At 37.4% G+C, this 21,227-nt stretch overlaps 1 protein-coding gene across 1 annotated transcript; it reads right to left on the bottom strand.

Moving 5' to 3' along the window:
- Window positions 1–5,402: 5,402 nt before the first annotated feature.
- Window positions 5,403–7,703, bottom strand: LOC132305401 (uncharacterized). The gene has a single exon (XM_059803044.1). The coding sequence runs from the start codon at window positions 7,701–7,703 to the stop codon at window positions 5,403–5,405; it is 2,301 nt and encodes a 766-aa protein (XP_059659027.1).
- Between the last annotated feature and the right edge of the window lie 13,524 nt (window positions 7,704–21,227).

Consider the following 21,227-nt stretch of genomic DNA (forward strand, 5'->3'; position numbering starts at 1 on the left):
TACAATGGGGGTCTCAACCTGAATAGAAGGCAACATGCAAAAACGCACCTAAAGGTGGGCATGGGTACCTAGACCTAACAGGGTATACCTCAACCATCATAACCAGCTGCGCATCCACTGCATATACGCGCCCTAACCATCGATACTGAGACTCAAGCTCATATCGTGGTACCATAATCATATATTTAAAGTCCGTCCAAAACCAAAGTATGACATAAGATTTCCAATCCAGTTAGTCTCTCAACTTATTTAGTTGATCTGACTTAACTACAAATAACAATTAATCCATGAAGTCACTTAACTTATTCAGTTGATCTGACTTAACTACAAATAACAATTAATGTTATTAATCCATGAAGTCACTTAACTTATTCAGTTGATCTGACTTAACTACAAATAACAATTAATCCATGAAGTCACTCAACTTATTCAGTTGATTTGACTTAAATATAAGTAGGATTCAATTTTTACAATCCATTCCCTTATTCCAAGAAAATAGGACTTAGCGTTTTGAACTAATCCATCCATAGTATGCCATCGTCCCATACCGGTGCATACAATCCATAACATCCATATAATTGACATAATTTATTATAATAATTCAGTAATTAAAATCCAACACATAAATCCATGTAATTGACATACATAGTTTAATAGTCCAGCAATTAAAGTCCAAATCAATAATCCAAGTAATTGCAGAATAAAGTATAATATATCAGTAATTAAAATCCAAAACCTTAATCCATGTAATTGCAGAATAAAGTTTAATATCTCAGTAATTAGAATCCAGAGTAAGCATAAATCAAGTCCGATAATTAAATGACCCTATTATGCATCCAAAACAAGATTTATAAATCATACTACAGTCCATTAAATTATTAAAACAAAACTAAACAATTTAATCATGTCTATCCGTTAACAGTATGCAAGATAGGTTAAACTTCCCTACTGTTAAATCCATGAGCATAAAGACATTAATTATGCAATGTGGGTTCTAATACAACATAATATAATGTTTGGAGTCCATGCTACAGTCCATTAAATTTCTAGACACAATTTAAGCAATTAAATCCTCTCTATCCGTTATATCCGTGAATCAGCATGCAATTTGTTTTAAACTTTCATATGTTTAAAAATCATTAGCATATAAATAAAATGTTGCATCCTAAGGCTTTAATACACCATGAATTAATATTTAGAACCCTCTTAATATCCTAACACAGTTTAGAATACCAAATTTAACCAAACAGTGCACAAATCACCTCCGGTACGCTTCAAAATAATAGAGCCTGCTCACAAGAAAACAGAGCAGGCTCAAACCAGCTCAGAGCCGGCTCCCTAGACCTTGGAGCCGGCTCTGTGAAGAGGGGAGCAGCTCCCAACCTCCTGGAGCCGGCTCTGCACAAGAGGGAGCCGGCTCCCACTTCCATGGAGTCGGCTCTCCCCCTCTTTGAGAGCTCTGCACTTCTTCGCTTCGTCTGCTTCATCTCCAGCCGTTTCCAGCCCTTCTGTTCTTCATAAAAATGATCCTAACAGTCTATATTTCATCCAGTATCATCCCCATCATTTATTTAAAATAGTTTACATTAAAAACGATAATGAAAACAGTTACTGATTCATTAGTCTGTAGAATCAAACGGTGAAACCCAAACTTGCAAGAACAATTCTAGAGTAAATTAAACACATACAAACGAGCAATCCAACATATATTAGGCATGCAAGATTCAGTTAATATCCGATTAAGATCCTAGAGATCATCTAAGTATGCACAGAACACAGGTCAAAGGGAGAGAGACATAATAGAACTTGCGTGAGATTTTGAATCAAAAACCTCATCGCCGTCTTCCCAAGCTTTCCGACGACGTCCATTCACTGTCAACCTCCTACTGCTCAACCTTCCCTCCTCCTTGGTTCGTCCTTTAATCCACAGCCAAAACCCTAACGGAAATCCCTCTGTTTTTCTCACAATCTCTCTCTCTGTTTTCACTCTATAACACTGTACGTGTGTAGGGTTTTTCCAACCCTTTTGAAGACGTATACCAGTATATTTATAGACACCAATAAAAATCTAGATCCAATATTAATTAGAGATGGAAAACCTAATTAGCTCCTAATCTAGTCGGTTAATATGTGATCCATAAAAGACTAAAACTCTAATTTTACATTACAATTAGAAATACTAATTTAATCCAATTAATTCCATTTAAATAAACTAATAAACCATTTAAAACAATTAAAACAAATTAATTCAACTAAAGAAAATAAAAATACAATTAAATTAACAATAACACTTTAATTCCATTAAAGAAAAATACAATACAATTAACTTAACAATGAAACAAACAATTCAATTTAAAACAAATAATCAATCAATTTATTAATTAAACTGGCAACCAAACACATAAACAAATAAAAATGCAATAAAAATAAAACTTAAAATGCCGAGACTATCCTTTTAAAATTAGGGGTATTACATGGACAGTAGCCAATCCTTTTCTCGTGTCGTTGCGGAGTTACCAAATGACGGGTTATGTTAACAGTTTGTGAAGCAATGAATGTTTCCGAAAATAGGGAGTGACATACATGGCATTGCATTTATGGCACGATATTTGTTTGTTTTGAACTTGAAATTGATATTATATTTTTCCCCAGTTTTGCATGACCCCATTCCCTATTGTTCTATTCATTGCTTGGATTCACGGGTTATAAAAGGTGTGTTTTAGGCACTACCTACTGAGCTTTACGTTCACCCCATTATATTTAACATTTTTCAGGACTCGGAAAGGAAGTAGTGGATGCCGACCCTTCACAAGCGTGAGAAGGATTAGGAACCATTTTTGCTATCTTGTGTCTATTTATTATATTTTTGTAAAGTCTCAAACTATAGTAAAGTGTATTTATTTTGCAAACTATGGACATGTATTGTGACTACGACACTTGATTGTAATTGATGTAAATTTGAGACTATGTAAACATTTTATGATGAATGGGGCAAGCTATGTATGTTTATAACCTTGAAATGTTGTCTATTCTTTTGCCATGAATTTGGATTCATTTGTATGACAGGATTTCTCATAAGTTGGCTTAGAAAAAGGGACTTAGAATTTTGATGTTTAAGGTTGCACATAGCAACATCCAGGGCTGTCGTCCGGCTGACAAGGATTATCAGCCGGTTGACAGTGCATTTTTGGTTGCATTTCAGAGAGCTGAACCCAGGAAGCCACGTTTCAGCCGATCGACCCTCCCCATCAGTCGGTCGACGCTTCTACTGTAGCAGTCCCGAGAGCATTCACCTTTGGCAGCTATTTCAGCCGACTGACCATGTAGGTCAGCCGGCCGATCTTGCTTTGTCAGTCGGCTGACTCTCCCCTTTTAACCTGCATATTTGACCACCTTGTAAACCTTGTGATTTTGGGGTATTGTTGGGACCCCAGACTGACTCGTGTGTCAAGTATTGACGTAGAAATGGCGGTGTTGTCCTTAGTTGACCTCATGTCTGGGTAAGGACCCGGTTAATGGTTTGGACCCACAGGTTCGGATCGTTACAGCTTGATCAAAAGTTCAATATTTGATCTTCAATTCCACCTCTTTCAATAGCTTCAATCTTCTTGGCCATTTCCATTAATGTGTAAGACTTACGAAACTTCTTCAAATGCTTGAATATTGCCTTCTTATAATCAACCTTTATCTTCTTCACATGGGCGCACCATCCGTTTTCTCTCTTCTTGAATGTTTGAAACTTCTTGAACTTCACATGTGCTTCTACTTTGGAATAAAAAAAAACTCCATATTCACCCAACCCGTATCAATATCAAATTTTTCCAAACCATTTTTCAAAAAATAATTTGAGAAATTCTTATCATCTTAAGCTTCAATCTCATACTTCATTGGAACAACTTTCTTCAAGAGAAGTTCGTCATTTACCACAACATGAACACAATTATCATAATATTTGATTTCTTTTTTCAATTGGGATGAACATGAAGAAATCACAATTTCATCAAATATAACTTCTTTCAAGGTGGAGTTTGTAACCATACCTGAAGATCTAAACTCACCAATTTCATCAACTTTTGCCTCTTCTTTAGCACTTTTTTCTTCTTTAATTTCTCTTTCCAGTTCAATCTTCTCCACTTTTTCAATTTCTTCTTCAACACCTTTCTTATCTCTTCTTTATTCACTATTTCACTTTGGCCTTCTACTTTTGACACTTCAATTTCTTTAACTTCATTTGTGTTGTACGCCTCTTCATTCTCCACAAATTTCTCCTCAAGACTTTCATAATCAGTCTTCGTAAACTTATCATCCTCAAAGCATTGTACCTGATACTCCATAGGTAGTGATTCACCTCTATGATTGGAAACTATGGTCTCGAGCATCTTCCAAATACAATTTGGAGTTTTGAACTCTCCAAAATACTCCCAAATTTCTTGATGTATTGCCTTTTGCAACACTACCAATGTCTTCTTTTCTTTCTTTTTACGAAGCTTGTTGGACGTGCCATTCTTTGGCTCTTTTCTAACAACATCCCACAAATCACATGCTTTGAGGTATGAAGTTATGATGATTCTCATTCTTTTGTAATTAGAGAACATCATCTTCTCACTAAGAAAATACATTTTCCCCTCTTCATCATCTTCAAGGAGAAACATGTTTTTCTAAAAATGTTGAACCTTCTAGAATCAACTTCGTCAGGCCTTTAGGATCGTATAGGCTCTGAACATAAAATCTGGCTCTGATATAGAACCTGGCTCTGATACCACTTTGTTGGCTTTTGCTCTGATACCACTTTCTGACTTTACTCTTATACTACTTTGTTGAAAATAGTGACCTAGATTCACACACAACATTATAATATTTGGAAGAGAATGATATGGAAGAATACTTGAAAAATTATTTTTATTCCACTTCTTCTATTATTTGACTAGAGTACATGAATATATAGGTCACATGAATGTAGGTGTAATAACTACATTTAAGGGCTCAATTACTCACAAACATAACCTTTAGGCTTAATTCCCACTCCTTCCACTAACATGGTATTTAGGAAGTTTAATTCTCACACCTCTTGATTTTATATAACTTTCACCATCAAGACTATTTACTATGTACCCCACTAACATAAAATGCACACATGCATCATGTATACCAAATACTTTAAAATACTAATTAATACTAAAATTCTAAAATCAAGTTTATTTCCGACGTTCTCATACAATGACAGGTAACATTGATTCTTCAGTTTTACTAAACATGCATGACATAATTTTCACATATGGATTGCTAATAGATCACTAAATACAATTTATACAAATAGACTTTAGTTGTGAGTGTTTACTTCTAAGTTGACAAAATATGCTCTAGCATACTGATGCTATATCTCAAAACTATAATTTCGATCCCTACTCAATGGTTAAATGTAAGTCGGGTGAAGTAGAAACTGTGTCTCTCTCCGGTGAAAAAGAAATGACCGTGTCACTCTCTGCTGAAGACAGTGAAGAGGTGAAGTGTAGGGGTTTCTTCTGCTTGTTACATTCGCGCCATTTATCAATAGATGCCATTTGATCTGGATTCAAACTTGGAGGCAGTTTCTGATTAAGAATCTTCAAAATCTTTTCTGATTTACCAAGAAGAAGAATTGCGTGGCAGACAGTGTCTTCCCTCTCTTCAATGGTGCTCTGGTGGCATTTTGTATATATAGTTCGTTCTAAGTTGGTAAAACAAGCACACAATATATCAGAGATCATGACAGACACCCTCCCGAATAATGTTTCACTGCACCCGTAGTCTCTGCTTTCATAATCTTGCAGAATGGTTTGACATATTCTATACATGGAATTGGCAGCCAATGCCTTGATGGGCCATCTGTGAGGGCTATCCCATAAGCATTTTGTCATTTCTCTCTTTTTGAATTCCAGGAACCTTTCCTTTGCGATAGCAGTGAGTCCTTCAAGTACTTCTTTCGAGCTCTCCACTTGGAGCGCCATCTTACGGAGATCCACATCTAGCCATTTGTGATGGAGATCGACTCCTAGCCACACATTATCTGCTGCCTTCATGATGCTTTTGAAGTCTTCTTTTGCATGCAAGCTATTTTCAACCAGTCTCGCACACATGATGCCTATATGTACACCGCTTATCAACTGTTTAACCACATGGTAGTCGATGTTGGGAAGTGCAACTGCAATGCTTGTCAATGTCACCACTGGAAGAGCCCAACAATTAGGAGGTTCTTCAGAATCCAAAGAGGGAACCTGGTCACTGTCGAAGTGAAGCACTCCTTTGAATTCTTGTGAAGAAGTGGATTTCTCTAAAAGCTGAATGAGATCTCTTGACTGCAACTTTTTCCCCATCCGAAACCAACGATCAGTAGCATCACAGTTGTTTTCCGTCATCAGATCAACCAGTTCCTCTTCTCCTTCAAGATACAAAACATAACGGCTAAGGTCAAGATTTGAACTGGTCCGTGACTCTGATCCTGACTCATCACTGGAAACACTATTGTTGCATTTGAACAACCACTTCACTTTCCTGCAGCCGCGGTAGCATATCAGAAACCTGCTTACAAAATAAATTGAACTGAGGCGAACCATTTTGCTCACCAACACTACCCCAGTCTGCATTCCAATACATAACTCCAAAAATTTTTCTTTCATGTTGTGAGCAAGTTTTCTCCCATGCCGGCCATAAATTTTTGTGGCTAATGGGCGTTCTTTCCACTCCACCAGTGTCTGAATCCAGTAGCTCTCCACTTTGAACTGGGGTTTGATAGCCTTGCTTGCTTTCTTTGGGCACCTAAAATTGATGGCAGTAAACCATCTAAAAGCTGTGGCAATAGTGCCTATTCCAACTGCAATAGTTTGAGTTACAAGAACTAAAGTAGTTGACCACTTGTAATCGGACTCGCCATGGCAGAATTTGAAGGACCAGGGCATGAAGTAAGATCGAAGCATGGCTTCTGCTAAAATTGCAGCACTCAGCAGGCAGAACGCCCCCGAGGCAGTGCATGTTGCAGAACGCCCCATCACAAACTGGGGGCAACAGGTATGCGCCATCATCCAATATTTCCTCAGATCTCCTCTCAGTTTATTAACCGTGCACTTTTCAGCCGTGTTCGGCCATTCTTTCATAGTTAGTTGATGTTTTTTACTATATTTTAGATCAAAGTAACGCTTAGTAGTTGGAACAGTCAAAGCTGAGGAACTCAAAATTGCAAGCAAAACAAGCATAAGAAACATAACAAAAGCATGCTCTTTCTGGAAAGTATAAATAACACCAGTACCCATTTGGATGCAGATATTGACGATGGCAGTGATGACAAGAATTCCCAGAGCCACGACGTTCATGAAGATCTCTTTGTTCTCCATAGTTCCTAGAGAAGGCATAGAATTACCCATCACCGTGCAGATAAAGACGGCGCTGCTAACTTTTGCGAGCTGATCCTGCTTGCGAGGCATGGAGGTATTCAGATCCACCGAGAATTTGATCGCCACGGCTATCAAGGTCAGGGTAGTAGCATTGAGAGAGAAGTATTTGCAGGGGAACCAGAGTTTCCGGTTGCGCAAGCCATGGAACGCATCCACAGCCATGGCAATGGCGCAGGCAGCGGATGCTGCTGCGACGTAGGCACCGATCCATGGCATGGGCTGGCTGAACTTCGAGACATCCAGATTGCCATCAATGGTGCATCCAAGCCTACCCATCTTCCTTTACCAATTGCTCTTCACTTTAGAAGGCTCAGAGGACTCAAAGCTGTTGACGAAGAAGTTTCGGGTTTTCTCTGGTCATAAATGGTCTCTCTTTATTTGAAATATCCCTCACATATAGTAAAGATTGCAGTTGAGTGAACTTTGAGTACATTTTTACTTCTTTATTCTTAATGCCGGCTAGTATGATTCGTTTTCATTCTTGGGGCAGGTTGAAAATTTTGTTTTCTTATTGGTAAAGTCATCTGGAGCATTATTATAGTATTAATTTTTTGGGGTGGAGAATAGCAACAAGTGATTTTAGAGACACAGAGAGATAAGAGTGGGTGGTATGTTTACTTGAGAATCAATCCATGATCTACTTTTCCGTTTTTTGGTTCATGTTCCACTTTAATCATATGATATCAAACGTATACGAATGAATTGTATATTTAATGTGATTTTCTGATAATGTTCACTGCAGAATCAAATTGACTACTTGGAAATTCATAGCCTTTCAGTCCTAAGAGGCACAGTTGATGGGCTGGTTTGGGAATTTTGGTGGCACAGACAAGAGGTTTGTTTCTGTTTATGTCCTTGATAATATAGTATAATTCACCCAGTATAATTCACCCAGCACTTGATATTTCACACTACAGTATGTATAAACTTGTTCATGGACAGATTGGTCCAATCCTAAATTTAGATGGGGACCAAAGTTTGGATAGTAGTGCAGCAACAGCTTATCATTTGCCGACAGTAATTTTATTAAAGGAGCTGACACATTTGATGGCGTCAGGACTGATTATGATTTTAGTATTTTAGTGAAGATAGTTGAACTAATCCCATCATGCGTGGCTGCTTGACTTTCTCTGGGGCATGAGTTTTTAAGGCTCCATGGTATTTTGACAAATACAGTAGTATTGAGCTCCATGTGCTGAGTCACCATTGTCACCTGCAACAATATGTGGGGTACACATGGTGATTACAATGGTAAGAAATTGAGTTAATCAGTGACGACATGAGATGCATAGTAAGATTGTTAGGACTTCAAATGAATTGAACTTTTGAATGGTTTGATTATATCTCTGATTGTGCTCTTTATCGAGCTCCTTTTTTAAAGCATTGATAATAAAGGAGGTACGCTTAAAAGACCCACAATTCAGTCCATTACATACGAGACATGTTCGCGAGTATGACCTGTTTATTAGGTCACATTTGAATTTATATATATATATATATCTATATATATATATTGGTTTTTGAAATTAAGAATGGGCTAGAGAGTATGCTTGAAATTGGCTAATGAACCTAATGAATGGAGCTCGGAGAGCAATACCCACATTCAAATGCTAGCATTCAAATATTTGTGTGTGTGTGTGTGTGTATTGTATGAATTAATTGTTGGAAACGGCATTAGAAAACGCAAACTTTGGAAGGATTTTAAAAAGATTCCGCTAAGAATTTTTTGCGAATCTATTGATGAGCGCGTTCCTTTCTGCGAGGAGACGAACGTGGTATATTTATTTTCTCAAATCCGTTTCCGGGTGAATGAGAAATTGGCTCAAAAGTAAGTGATTTATAAAGCCTAAATGGGTGTGAATAAAGTGGAAAATGCTTGTCCCACATCGAAAAAGTAGCAAAGCAACCTTGAGTATATATATGTCTAGTATGGGATTTGGGTTTGGGCCCAAGGGCACCCAAGTTTTTAAGAAGGGGAGGACATAGGCTAACCTGGATCCGAACCAACTACCGCGCGCCGCCCGATCCGGGCTAGGGCGGGGCTTGATTGTAAAATGGGTTTAACTTTTTACCCAAAGTTGGAATGGGCCTGTTTACTGGGCTGCGCCGAGTTGGATTATTTGCTTGCTGGACTGGACGAAATTAAAGGGCTGGGCTGGATCAGAATTTAAAGGATTCAGTTTTAATTTTGAACCAAGAGTTGCACCCTTTACAAATTAAAAAACCACCAACAGTTTTTTAATTCTGATTGGTTAACAATGGTTGCACCTATTCGGATTATGGGTGCACCCATTCAGAATAGGCACCAACAAGCCTATAAATACCCATCATTGGGTTCATTTCAAGACACACCAAGTTCAGAAATCTTCTTCTCTTCTTCTGAATTTCTTCTTCTAATTCTTCTTTGTTCGGTTCAGCCACTGGTTTGGGTTCAACCTAAACTGGTTTGGATTGGGTTCGAACCTTGGTTTCCAAGTTTCGGTTCAATCTTGGTTTCCAAGTTTCGGTTCAATTTTGGTCTCCGAGTTAGGGTTCAATCCTGGTTTCCGAGTCTGAGTTAAACAGAGAGTATTACACCGAGCCGGTTCGCCTATTCCATTGGTTTGAAGTGCTACTACCAAAGGAAGAAAAGTCGTTGTATCCTGGGAGATAGACGCCGAAGAGTCCGTTAGCACCGTAGCGGGGCGTATCTGTCTTAAGGCTATAGAATTAAATTCTAGCCTCGACTTTATCAGGTTCTTTTATAGTTTTATTTTCTTGATATTAAACTATATAAATATATATATATATATAGATTATTATAATAAATATTATATTTACAAATAATATTTAAATAAATTATACTATAGTATATGATACATAATTTTTCAACAATCTTAAGACAGATATCTTTATACTATAGTAATAATCATTTAATTATGATTCTTGTTATAATTAATTATAATTTGACTCGTGGTCTGTATATCAATATATAACAGACAAATGGCAAGTACGAGTATTACCGTGCCTAATGTTCCCGTCAGTCATGGGGAGAAGCCCGAAAAATTCAACGGGACAGAGTTTAAAAGGTGGCAACAGAAAATGATGTTCTACCTTACAACTCTGAATCTAAGCAAGTATCTGACTGAGACTGCCCCAGTGTTAGATGAGGGTGATACAGACATTACCAAACTTGGAGCTGTTGATACATGGAAGCATGGAGACTTCCTATGCAAGAACTACATCCTCAATGGATTGGACAACACCTTATATAATGTGTACAGTCCAATAAATACTGCTAAAGAGCTTTGGGAGTCGTTAGACAAAAAGTATAAAACAGAGGATGCTGGATTGAAGAAATTCGTGGTTGGACGATTTCTGGACTTCAAAATGATAGACTCCAAGACAGTCGTGAGCCAAGTGCAGGAGCTCCAGCTGATCCCATATGAGATACATGCTAAGCAGATGACATTGAGTGAATCCTTTCAAGTAGCTTCAATCATTGAAAAGCTGCCACCTACTTGGAAAGATTTCAAAAATTACTTGAAGCATAAGCGCAAGGAAATGGGGCTCGAAGACTTAATTGGCAGGCTGAGAATTGAAGAAGATAACCGTACATCTGAAAGAGAGCCGAAAATTCTTCAATAGTGTCAAAGGCAAATGTAGTGGAAGCAGGACAGAAAAATAAGAAGAGGAAGCACTCTGGAGAAGGTCCTAGCCAAGGAAACTACAAGAAGTTCACTGGGAAGTGTTTCATATGCGGCAAGCTAGGACACCGAGCTAAAGATTGTCGTAGCCGCAAAACACATCATAACCCCAAGAAGAAGACCACTGAGGTTCACATAGCTGAAGAAGATAAGTTGACAGCTGATGTATCGAAGTTAAATCTTTCAGCTGTGGTTTCTGAAATCAACCTGGTAAGCAACAACAGAGAATGGTGGGTGGACACAGGAGCTACTCGTCATGTTTGCTCTGAAAAGAGGATGTTCACTACCTATGAAACTATAAATAATGAAGAACAACTCTACATGGGGAATTCTTCTACTGCAAAGGTTGAAGGACAAGGAAAGATCAAGCTACTAATGACCTCAGGGAAAGAGCTCACTCTTAATAATGTGCTGCATATACCAGACATCAGGAAGAACTTGGTCTCTGGGTCACTACTAAGCAAGAATGGGTTCAAGCTGGTCTTTGTATCTGATAAGTTTGTGCTGACTAAGAATGGGGTGTATGTGGGCAAAGGGTATCTAAGTAATAGACTATTTAAGTTCAATGTAATGACTTTTGTACCCAAAGCTATTAATGATAATAATAAAGCTAGTGCTTTTTCTGCTTATATTATTGACTTATCTGATGTATGGCATGGTAGGTTAGGACATGTTAATTATGATACTATTCATAGATTGATTAACATGGAATCTATACCTAAATTTAATATTGATTTAAATCAAAAATGCCAAACATGTGTAGAAGCAAAATTGACTAGAGCCTCATTTCACTCCATAGAGCGAAGTACTGAACCTCTAGCATTAATTCACAGTGATATCTGTGACTTTAAATCTGTGCCAACTAGAGGTGGGAAAAAGTATTTCGTTACTTTTATTGATGACTGCACAAGATATTGTTATGTATACTTGTTAAGAAGTAAAGATGAAGCCTTGGAAATGTTTAAACATTACAAGAATGAGGTTGAGAATCAACTTGGAAAAAAGATAAAGATGTTTAGAAGTGATAGAGGTGGTATTCACCTCAACAGAACGGTGTTGCTGAACGCAAAAATCGTACCTTAAAAGAAATGATGAATGCTATGTTGATAAGTTCTGGTTTAACCCAGAATTTGTGGGGGGAAGCTTTGCTCTTTGCTAATTATGTTCTCAACAAGGTACCTCAAAAGAAATCAAATGTGACACCTTATGAATTATGGAAAGGTCAAAAACCTTCCTATAAATTCTTAAAAATGTGGGGGTGTTTAGCTAAGGTTGCGGTTCCTACTCGTAAGAAAGTTAAGATAGGACCAAAAACCTTTGATGGTATTTTCATAGGCTATGCACAGAATAGTAGTGCATATCGTTTTCTTGTGCATAAATCAGACATTCCTGATATCCATGTCAATACAATTATTGAGTCAAGGAATGCTTATTTCTTTGAGGATATATTTCCATGCAAAAATCCTCTTAAAAGAAATTATGATACTGCTAATAGCAATATACAAGAGAATATAGACCAAGAGTCTATAAATGATGAAAATGAGGAAGAACCTAGACGTAGCAAAAGAGCTAGAACGTCTAAGTCATTCGGTCCTGACTTTCTGACATATATATTGGAGAATGAGCCACAAAGCTACAAGGAAGCTATGTCTTCTCCTGAAGCTAATTTATGGAAAGAAGCCATAAATAGTGAAATTGAATCCATCATGCAAAATCATACTTGGGAGTTGGTGGATCTTCCTCCTGGTACTAAACCTTTAGGGTATAAGTGGATTTTCAAGAGGAAGATGAAGCCTGATGGTTCAATTGAGAAATATAAAGCCTGACTTGTTGCTAAGGGATATAGGCAAAAAGAAGGCCTGGATTATTTTGATACATATTCACCAGTCACAAGAATAACATCCATTAGATTGTTACTAGCTATTGCAGCACTGCAAAACTTAGAAATACATCAAATGGATGTTAAGACTGCCTTCTTAAATGGTGAATTAGAGGAGGAAATATATATGGAACAACCTGAAGGGTTTATAGTTCCAGGGAAGAAAAGAAGGTGTGCAAACTTGTAAAATCCTTATATGGATTAAAACAAGCACCTAAACAATGGCATGAAAAATTTGACAAAGTGATGTTGTCAAATGGTTTTAAAATTAATGAGTGTGATAAATGTGTGTATGCGAAAAACACTCAAAATGGATATGTCATTGTGTGCCTATATGTGGATGATATGCTAATAATGGGTAGTAATGATGTTATAATCAAAACTACTAAAAAGATGTTGACTAAAAATTTTGATATGAAAGATTTAGGCATAGCTGATGTCATACTAGGAATTAAGATTTCTAGAACATCAGATGGTCTAGTATTATCTCAATCTCACTATATTGAGAAAATATTAGAAAAGTTTAATAAAGGGGATAGTAGTCTTGTAAAGACTCCTGTTGATGTAAATCTTCATTTATCGAAAAATACTGGTCCTAGCATATCACAACTTGAGTATTCTCGCATTATAGGAAGCTTAATGTATTTGACGAATTGCACACGCCCAGACATAGCATACTCAGTTAATAAATTGAGTAGATATACTAGTAATCCAGGAAAGAACCATTGGACTGCAATAATTAGGGTTCTAAGGTATTTAAAATATACTATAAGTTATGGATTACATTATTCTAGATATCCAGCAGTACTTGAAGGATACAGTGATGCTAATTGGATATCAGATACAAAGGATTCTAAATCCACAAGTGGCTATGTCTTTACTATTGGAGGAGGTGCCATATCTTGGAAATCTTCAAAACAAACTTGTATTGCCAAATCCACTATGGAATCTGAATTTATTGCTTTGGATAAAACAGGTGAAGAAGCTGAGTGGCTTCGTAATTTCTTAGAAGATATTCCAAATTGGCCTAAACCGGTGCCCGCTATATGTATACATTGTGATAGTCAATCAGTAATTGGAAGGGCACAAAGTAATATGTACAACGGTAAGTCTCGACATATACGTCGACGACATAATACCGTTAGACAATTGCTCTCAAGTGGGATAATCTCAATAGATTATATCAGGTCAAAAGATAATTTAGCGGATCCGTTTACAAAAGGTTTGACAAGAGAGCAAGTATATAGTTCATCGAGGGGAATGGGATTAAAGCCGAAAGCTAACGAGTCATCTTAATGGAAACCCAACCTAGTTGACTGGAGATCCCAAGATCTAGGTTCAAAGGGACAACAGAAATACTTAATGGCTCACTAGAAGCACTGGGAAGATTCAATCTTCTACCCATTTCTATGATGAGACAGTGTTACCTACAGCGATGAGTAGGATAAACTATGTTTTTAATGACTCTTATACCTTGAAAATTCAAGTGGGGTATGGTAGGATACTCTTAATAAGAAGTCACCTATATGAGTGTGAAGTGGGGCCACTTCTATGAGAACTTCTAAGGTTAAGTTTTCTGGAGCGCTCATGAAATACCAGGCGTTGTTCAGGGCCATATGAACACAACCGTGAGAACCGACTTTGTGTGGGAAGGAATTGTGTGTTTGCTATTGTCTTGGTTTACATCAACGGCTGAACAGTTTAAGACATAATGTTCACTGGTTAGCTAGTAAATCCGATAGTAATACACTAGGGAAGGTTCAAGCCCAAAAGCTACCTATCCCGATGCAATAACTTTCCAATAGTACTCTCTATAGTGTCTGTATCTTCTCCTTTTGTAATCTGCGCAAATTTTCATTCATGTGGGGGATTGTTGGAAACGGCATTAGAAAATGCAAACTTTGGAAGGATTTTAAAAATATTCCGTTAAGAATTTTTTGCGAATCTATTGATGAGCGCGTTCCTCTCTGCGAGGAGATGAACGTGGTATATTTATTTTCTCAAATCCGTTTTCGGGTGAATGAGAAATTGGCTCCAAAGTAAGTGATTTATAAAGCCTAAATGGGTGTGAATAAAGTGGGAAATGCTTGTCCCACATCGAAAAAGTAGCAAAGCAACCTTGAGTATATATATGTCTAGTATGGGATTTGGGTTTGGGCCCAAGGGCACCCAAGTTTTTAAGAGGGGGAGGACCTAGGCTAGCCTGGATCCGAACCAACTACCACACGCGCGTGCCGCCCGCCTGACCCGACCCGGTCCGGTCCGGGCTAGGGCGGGGCGGGGCGGGGCTTGATTGTGAAATGGGTTTAACTTTTTACCCAAAGTTGGAATGGGCCTGTGTGGTTGTAATTTTATTTTGATGCTGGACTTATCAAAATGGGCCTGTTTACTGGGCTGCGCCGAGTTGGATTATTTGCTTGCTGGACTGGACGAAATTAAAGGGCTGGGCTGGATCAGAATTTAAAGGATTCAGTTTTAATTTTGAACCAAGAGTTGCACCCTTTACAAATTAAAAAACCACCAACAGTTTTTTAATTCTGATTGGTCAACAATGGTTGCACCCATTCAGATTATGGGTGCACCCATTCAGAATAGGCACCAACAAGCCTATAAATACCCATCATTGGGTTCATTTCAAGACACACCAAGTTCAGAAATCTTCTTCTCTTCTTCTGAATTTCTTCTTCTAATTCTTCTTTGTTCGGTTCAGCCACTGGTTTGGGTTCAACCTAAACTGGTTTGGATTGGGTTCGAACCTTGGTTTCCAAGTTTCGGTTCAATCTTGGTTTCCAAGTTTCGGTTCAATTTTGGTCTCCGAGTTAGGGTTCAATCTTGGTTTCCGAGTCTGAGTTAAACAGAGAGTACTACACCGAGCCGGTTCGCCTATTCCATTGGTTTGAAGTGCTACTACCAAAGGAAGAAAAGTCGTTGTATCCTGGGAGATAGACGCCGAAGAGTCCGTTAGCACCGTAGCGGGGCGTATCTGTCTTAAGGCTATAGAATTAAATTCTAGCCTCGACTTTATCAGGTTCTTTTATAGTTTTATTTTCTTGATATTAAACTATATAAATATATATATATATATATAGATTATTATAATAAATATTATATTTACAAATAATATTTAAATAAATTATACTATAGTATATGATACATAATTTTTCAACATTAATCTTGAATACTAGCAAAAAATTCATATGTTTATATTGTGTATGATTACTGTAAATGTTTTACACATTCAAATGCTCTAGCTGTGAGTTCATGGATAATACATAAATACTATATATTTGCTGTATAACATTACACAGCTGTCTTATTAATAGGTCAATACAAATTCAACTGCTGAGGATTCATAAAGTATCTAAATATTGAGAACTAGTACATGAATACACACCATACAATTGTACAATCTGCCTGCATTTTCTCCGGCAGGTCTTCTACTTGATAGCTATATGCAACTCACTAGAACCAGAAGAAGACGTGCCATAGTTGTAGGGCTGGCCCTGAGATTGAAAAAAATTTGAGAGGCCCTAGGCAATTTTTAAATATGAGACTATTCGTGCATAAATTTTCACACAAAAAAAAAAAAAAAAAAAATAATAAATAAAAGTGCGAAATTTTCATTAAAGTAAATGTGCTTGTATTGCATTCTAAGCTGCAAAATTATCAATTAAAGTGTTCCAATAAAGTTTCTTTAACATATTTTTTTTCAATAGATAAGATCAATCCATTCAATCTCTCTTGTGTCATCGTCAACTACTTAGGATAGTCAATAATATTCTATATGCAATCCAAGCATTTGGAAAATAATAACCTATCATTTTTATAAAATCCAATACTTCAATTACATTTTTTGTTTCTTTTGGTAAAGCTTCTCTAGACTTGTAGTTCTAAAAATAATTATTTCTCATCAATATCAGAAATCATGTCATGTTTTAGGAGATTTTCAAAGTTACGATGTGAACACTTCAAACTATCATTATTTGCAAACTTCAACCTCTCCAAATTAAACAAAAATGCAACAAAAAAAATTCAAGCAAAACCTACGAACGATAATATTATGAGTTGCCACAAAAACTAATAAATTGAAAAACATAATCAGCCAAATTAGCCAATTCAATGAATGAATGAAATATCTCAGCACGACAACACATAGTCACTTATTAGCAAAATAATGAAGTGGGCCGACTATGCAATGTGAAAACAATAAACCTAGAGAAAAAAAAAATCTGGGGCATATAAATTTTGAGGCCCCATAAACAAAGTCACATTTTTTTTTTTTTTTTTTTTTTTTTTTTTTTTTTTTTGTGGCCGATCATCCATGGGGACCTATAAATTTTGAGGCCCTAAAAATTTTGGCCACAAACTTGGTCACCTTGGGTTAGGGTTGGCTGTAACGGCCCGAACCCGTGGGTCCGGACCGCTAACCGGGTCTTTACCCGAACCCGAGGTCATCTAAGTCAATACCTTCATATCTAGGGTCAATCACATCATCATTGTACCTTAAATAAAGTTCAAGGAGGCTTTAAGTAACTTTCCAAAGTTCGAGAATTATATAAACCAAAGAAGGAACAAAAGGCACCAGGTAGCTACAGTTCGGTCGACTGAAATGGAGCTTCGATTGGCTGAAACAACCCCCCTGTACCGGTCGACCGAAATGGAACTTCGGTCAGCCGATTGTGACCCAATTTTCTAGTAAAGTTACAGGATGGTTCGGTCGACTGAAACAACCATTTTGGTTGGCTGAAATGACCCTGTGAGCTGTATTTCAGCTACTGGACTGCAACATGAGAGAAAATGAGAATAGCTTTTGTAGGGACTTTGAAACTGATCCAGACCTACTCTAATAAAATGTAAAGATGACTTTCTACATTCCATTCAATTGAATTACGAGTTTTACATACCCAATACATAATCTCAATATAATTTACATGTGTTGTATCGACATTGTATTAAGTTTACAACATTTGCTATCATGAAATTATAATTACAAACCACAAGTTACTTTGCAAAATGGGATCTAATTACAAAAGTTAGTCAAAAATAGTCTTCTAATCCAAGTTAAGGCTGTGGTGGTTATCGTCTGCCACTTCCTTTCCATATCCTGAAAAATGTAGAGGGATGAGCACAAGGCCCAATAGAGGATGCCTAAGTGTCAAGCAGGGCAAGTAATTACATGCTGTAGGTGCAAAAATTCATTTAACTAAAAAGTTAAAAGAATAAATACAACTCACTCAAAATAAAAGAACAGTTAACAAGAATAATTCAGAGAAAAGCTTGTAATGCTCAATAATCATTATTGGAGGTCTATGCCTCTATTTATATACAAAAAGATGGTGGAATTATGGTAGGATTCGCCCTGCTTGTCATCCAATTCATTCCATATACAATTTTTTACCTATAAAGTTCTTTCCTTCTATAATTTGCCCTGCTTGTCCTCCAATTCATTCCATATACAATTCTTTACCTTCAAAATTTTTTCCTTTTGTAATTCCTTCTACGCAAGACTTTTCCCATGTAGAACTTCCTTATATGAAGAATCCTTAAGTAAACATGACTTTGATTAATTTGAACTGGACTTGGATTAGGATGTGAATGGGCAGACGAATTTATAGCAGGTCAAGAGGTTAATGTTAATAACCTTGGGTCAGTAGCAACTTTATTTGGGCTTGACCAGGATTGGGCTTTGATGGGCTTTTGGAGATCAATTGGGATTGAGACTTATTTTAATGATGTGGTTGGTTCTTATTGGAGGGGAGATTTTTCCCTCCACACTTTGGCCCCAATTCCCTCCTAAATTGAATCACGACTCCTAATTAATAGGGAATTGAATTTGCACGGTTGCTAGCAGTGTAGGAGGCAGCTTCATATTGGCCATTGGTATTTTGACGAGTAAACCTCTTCAAAACTTATTTCTGTCTGCACTATGCTTTACAGTTTCGTCTTCTTATCAGGTTAGTTTCTTTCTTCCCTTTCGTTGATTTCGCAATATGAACACTTCACCCACTTACGATCAAGCACAGAATATAGATTTTGAGGCTACTCCCTTAGCATCTCCCGTTCTTCTTAGAACTCCTCAAGTTAAAACTTCCATCCCTTTAGATACTCTGGGTGATTCGAGTTTGACGGGGAATGACTCTTTGCATCAAGATGAGGAATCCATTTCTGGATCCGATGAGATTTTTTCTCAAGAAGAGAAAGATTTGATCTTATCTTTCTATCGTATTAAATTCTCCGTTGATTTCGTAATGGAAGAATTTGAGATTCCTGAAGGTGTGAAAATCTCTAGGTATCTTTTTGATGCTGATTTTAGTTCTGGTGAGGGTGTCAGAGAGAATGAACTACTCTTGTCCGTTGGGCATATTCATGCTCTTCGTTTTCCTCTTCATCCCTTTTACCATTTAGTGTTTAATAAACTAGGGATTGCTCTTCTTCAAGTAAACCTTAACTTCTTTAGAATAGTTTTGGTTCTTCTTATTCGCCGCAGATTAAAGGGAATCGACCTGAACCTCGCTGATCTGTTGTCTAGTTACACTATCTCTAGGCATCAAATAGAGCTGGGTAGCTATTTCTTTACCTCGTCTCTTTAACAGAGACTATGTACCCACCTTCCCAATTTTGATAAGAAATGGAGGAGAGAATGATCATTGTTCGAGGGAATTGGTTTGTGCTTCAGTCTGCAACGCTCCCTGTTCCTCGAAAATTTAGGATACTAGGTATAGAAGGGCTTTCTTCTTTTCACCCAGAATGTTTCGATTGTTTTCCATGTCAGGTATTACTTTTTCGTCGTATTTATGAGTTTCTTGGTGTTTTTTCAGAATCATTTCCCTCCTTGGTGGTTAAGAACAAACTTTTCTTTTTGAGGAAGAAGGTGTAACGAAATCCTCTATTTGCAGAGGATCTTCTTTCTTCAGCCAATCTCAAAGAAATTGCCTCCAGTGCTTCAAAGTTTGACCTCATAGATCTATCCCTTCCTTCCTTTGATGTCTTCCCTTTGACCGACGAGGAGAAGAAGAGAGGCGAAGCTCTCCAGCAAAAAGCTAACGAGGAACCCCTGAATGTTATTTGCTACGCGGAGCATGAAAAAGAGGCTGAGGATTCTCCTTTGAAGAAAAAAGCCAAGAAAAACTCTTCTTTAGTTAGCAAATCCAAGGTCATTGACCTGGATAAAGGAAAAAAGAGGAAGGGCGAAGTTGAAGGTGAAGAAGAAGTCAGGGCTTTCATCTTGGTTGACAAGGGAGAAGCCTGGAGGCTAATCTTTTTTAGGGCTGATAAGTCAGTTCTGCACTTAGGTGATTCTGTGGTGACAGATCCCTCAGCTGCATTAGCTATTGCTCGGGGAATGTGGCTCCCAAAGGATGAGGAGCTAATAGGAAATATAGGTTTCGAACAGCTTCTCCTATTTGCTCCTGTTCGTACTATGGAGGTTTGTTTTGTCACTTTGCTTCATTACTTCTTATTTTTTGTCTTGTCATCATATTTTATTAGCATTCTGATTGATTTGCAGAATCTGTACTACAACATGGCTTTGTGTGCTACTGCTGAGGCTCAATCCCTTTATATCCGGAAACTAGAGAAGGATCTTTTTACTACAGAGAAGAAACTTTCTAATGCACTTCTAGATGTCAAGACGTCTTATGACGCCAGAGATGTATATAAAAATGACCTTGCGGCCTCTGAGGTTAGGATAAAAGAATTGGAAGTCGAGAATCGACGCTAGAGGGACTCGGTCAATACCTGCACAACTGCTGGGAAGTAGATGCAAGATCGTTACTTTTCTCTGGTGTGCTTATCAAGTGTCAAGGCATTCAGATTTGGCTTTGCACAAGGCTTGGGTGATAAGCTGAAGGACCCAGAAACATTTGATAAAGACACGGGTTGATCAGGCCCAGGCCCAAAACCAGAGGGATATCAAACAATTAATATGTAACCGAACACAGAATACAAGATAAAAATAAGAAATAAAAATAATAAGCTGAAAGAATCTAGAAATAAAATCCTTTATAATTAAATAGTTAAAACCTGATAATCCAAAACTCCACAAGTTTACAACTCGGGAATCCATCCATTGGACTCCTTATTAAAATTCTCCAAAATATACTGAAATAACAATAAAAATAAAATCCAAAACTAATATAAAGAAAATTCCTACATAAACGGAGGAATGAATAGCTGTATCTGCTTTGCACATCCAAACTCTAACCCTGGAACTGACGAGCACCTGAAAAGTAAAGA

The sequence above is a fragment of the Cornus florida genome, unplaced genomic scaffold (assembly GCF_030987335.1).
Source record: "Cornus florida cultivar Cherokee Brave unplaced genomic scaffold, ASM3098733v1 CherokeeBrave_3.0.0_Hap2_Chr04, whole genome shotgun sequence".
In the NCBI taxonomy this organism is placed as follows: Eukaryota; Viridiplantae; Streptophyta; class Magnoliopsida; order Cornales; family Cornaceae; genus Cornus; species Cornus florida.

Excerpts from the sequence above, each read along its gene's own strand:
- LOC132305401 (XM_059803044.1), bottom strand. The coding sequence starts at position 7,703 with ATGGGTAGGCTTGGATGCACCATTGATGGCAATCTGGATGTCTCGAAG.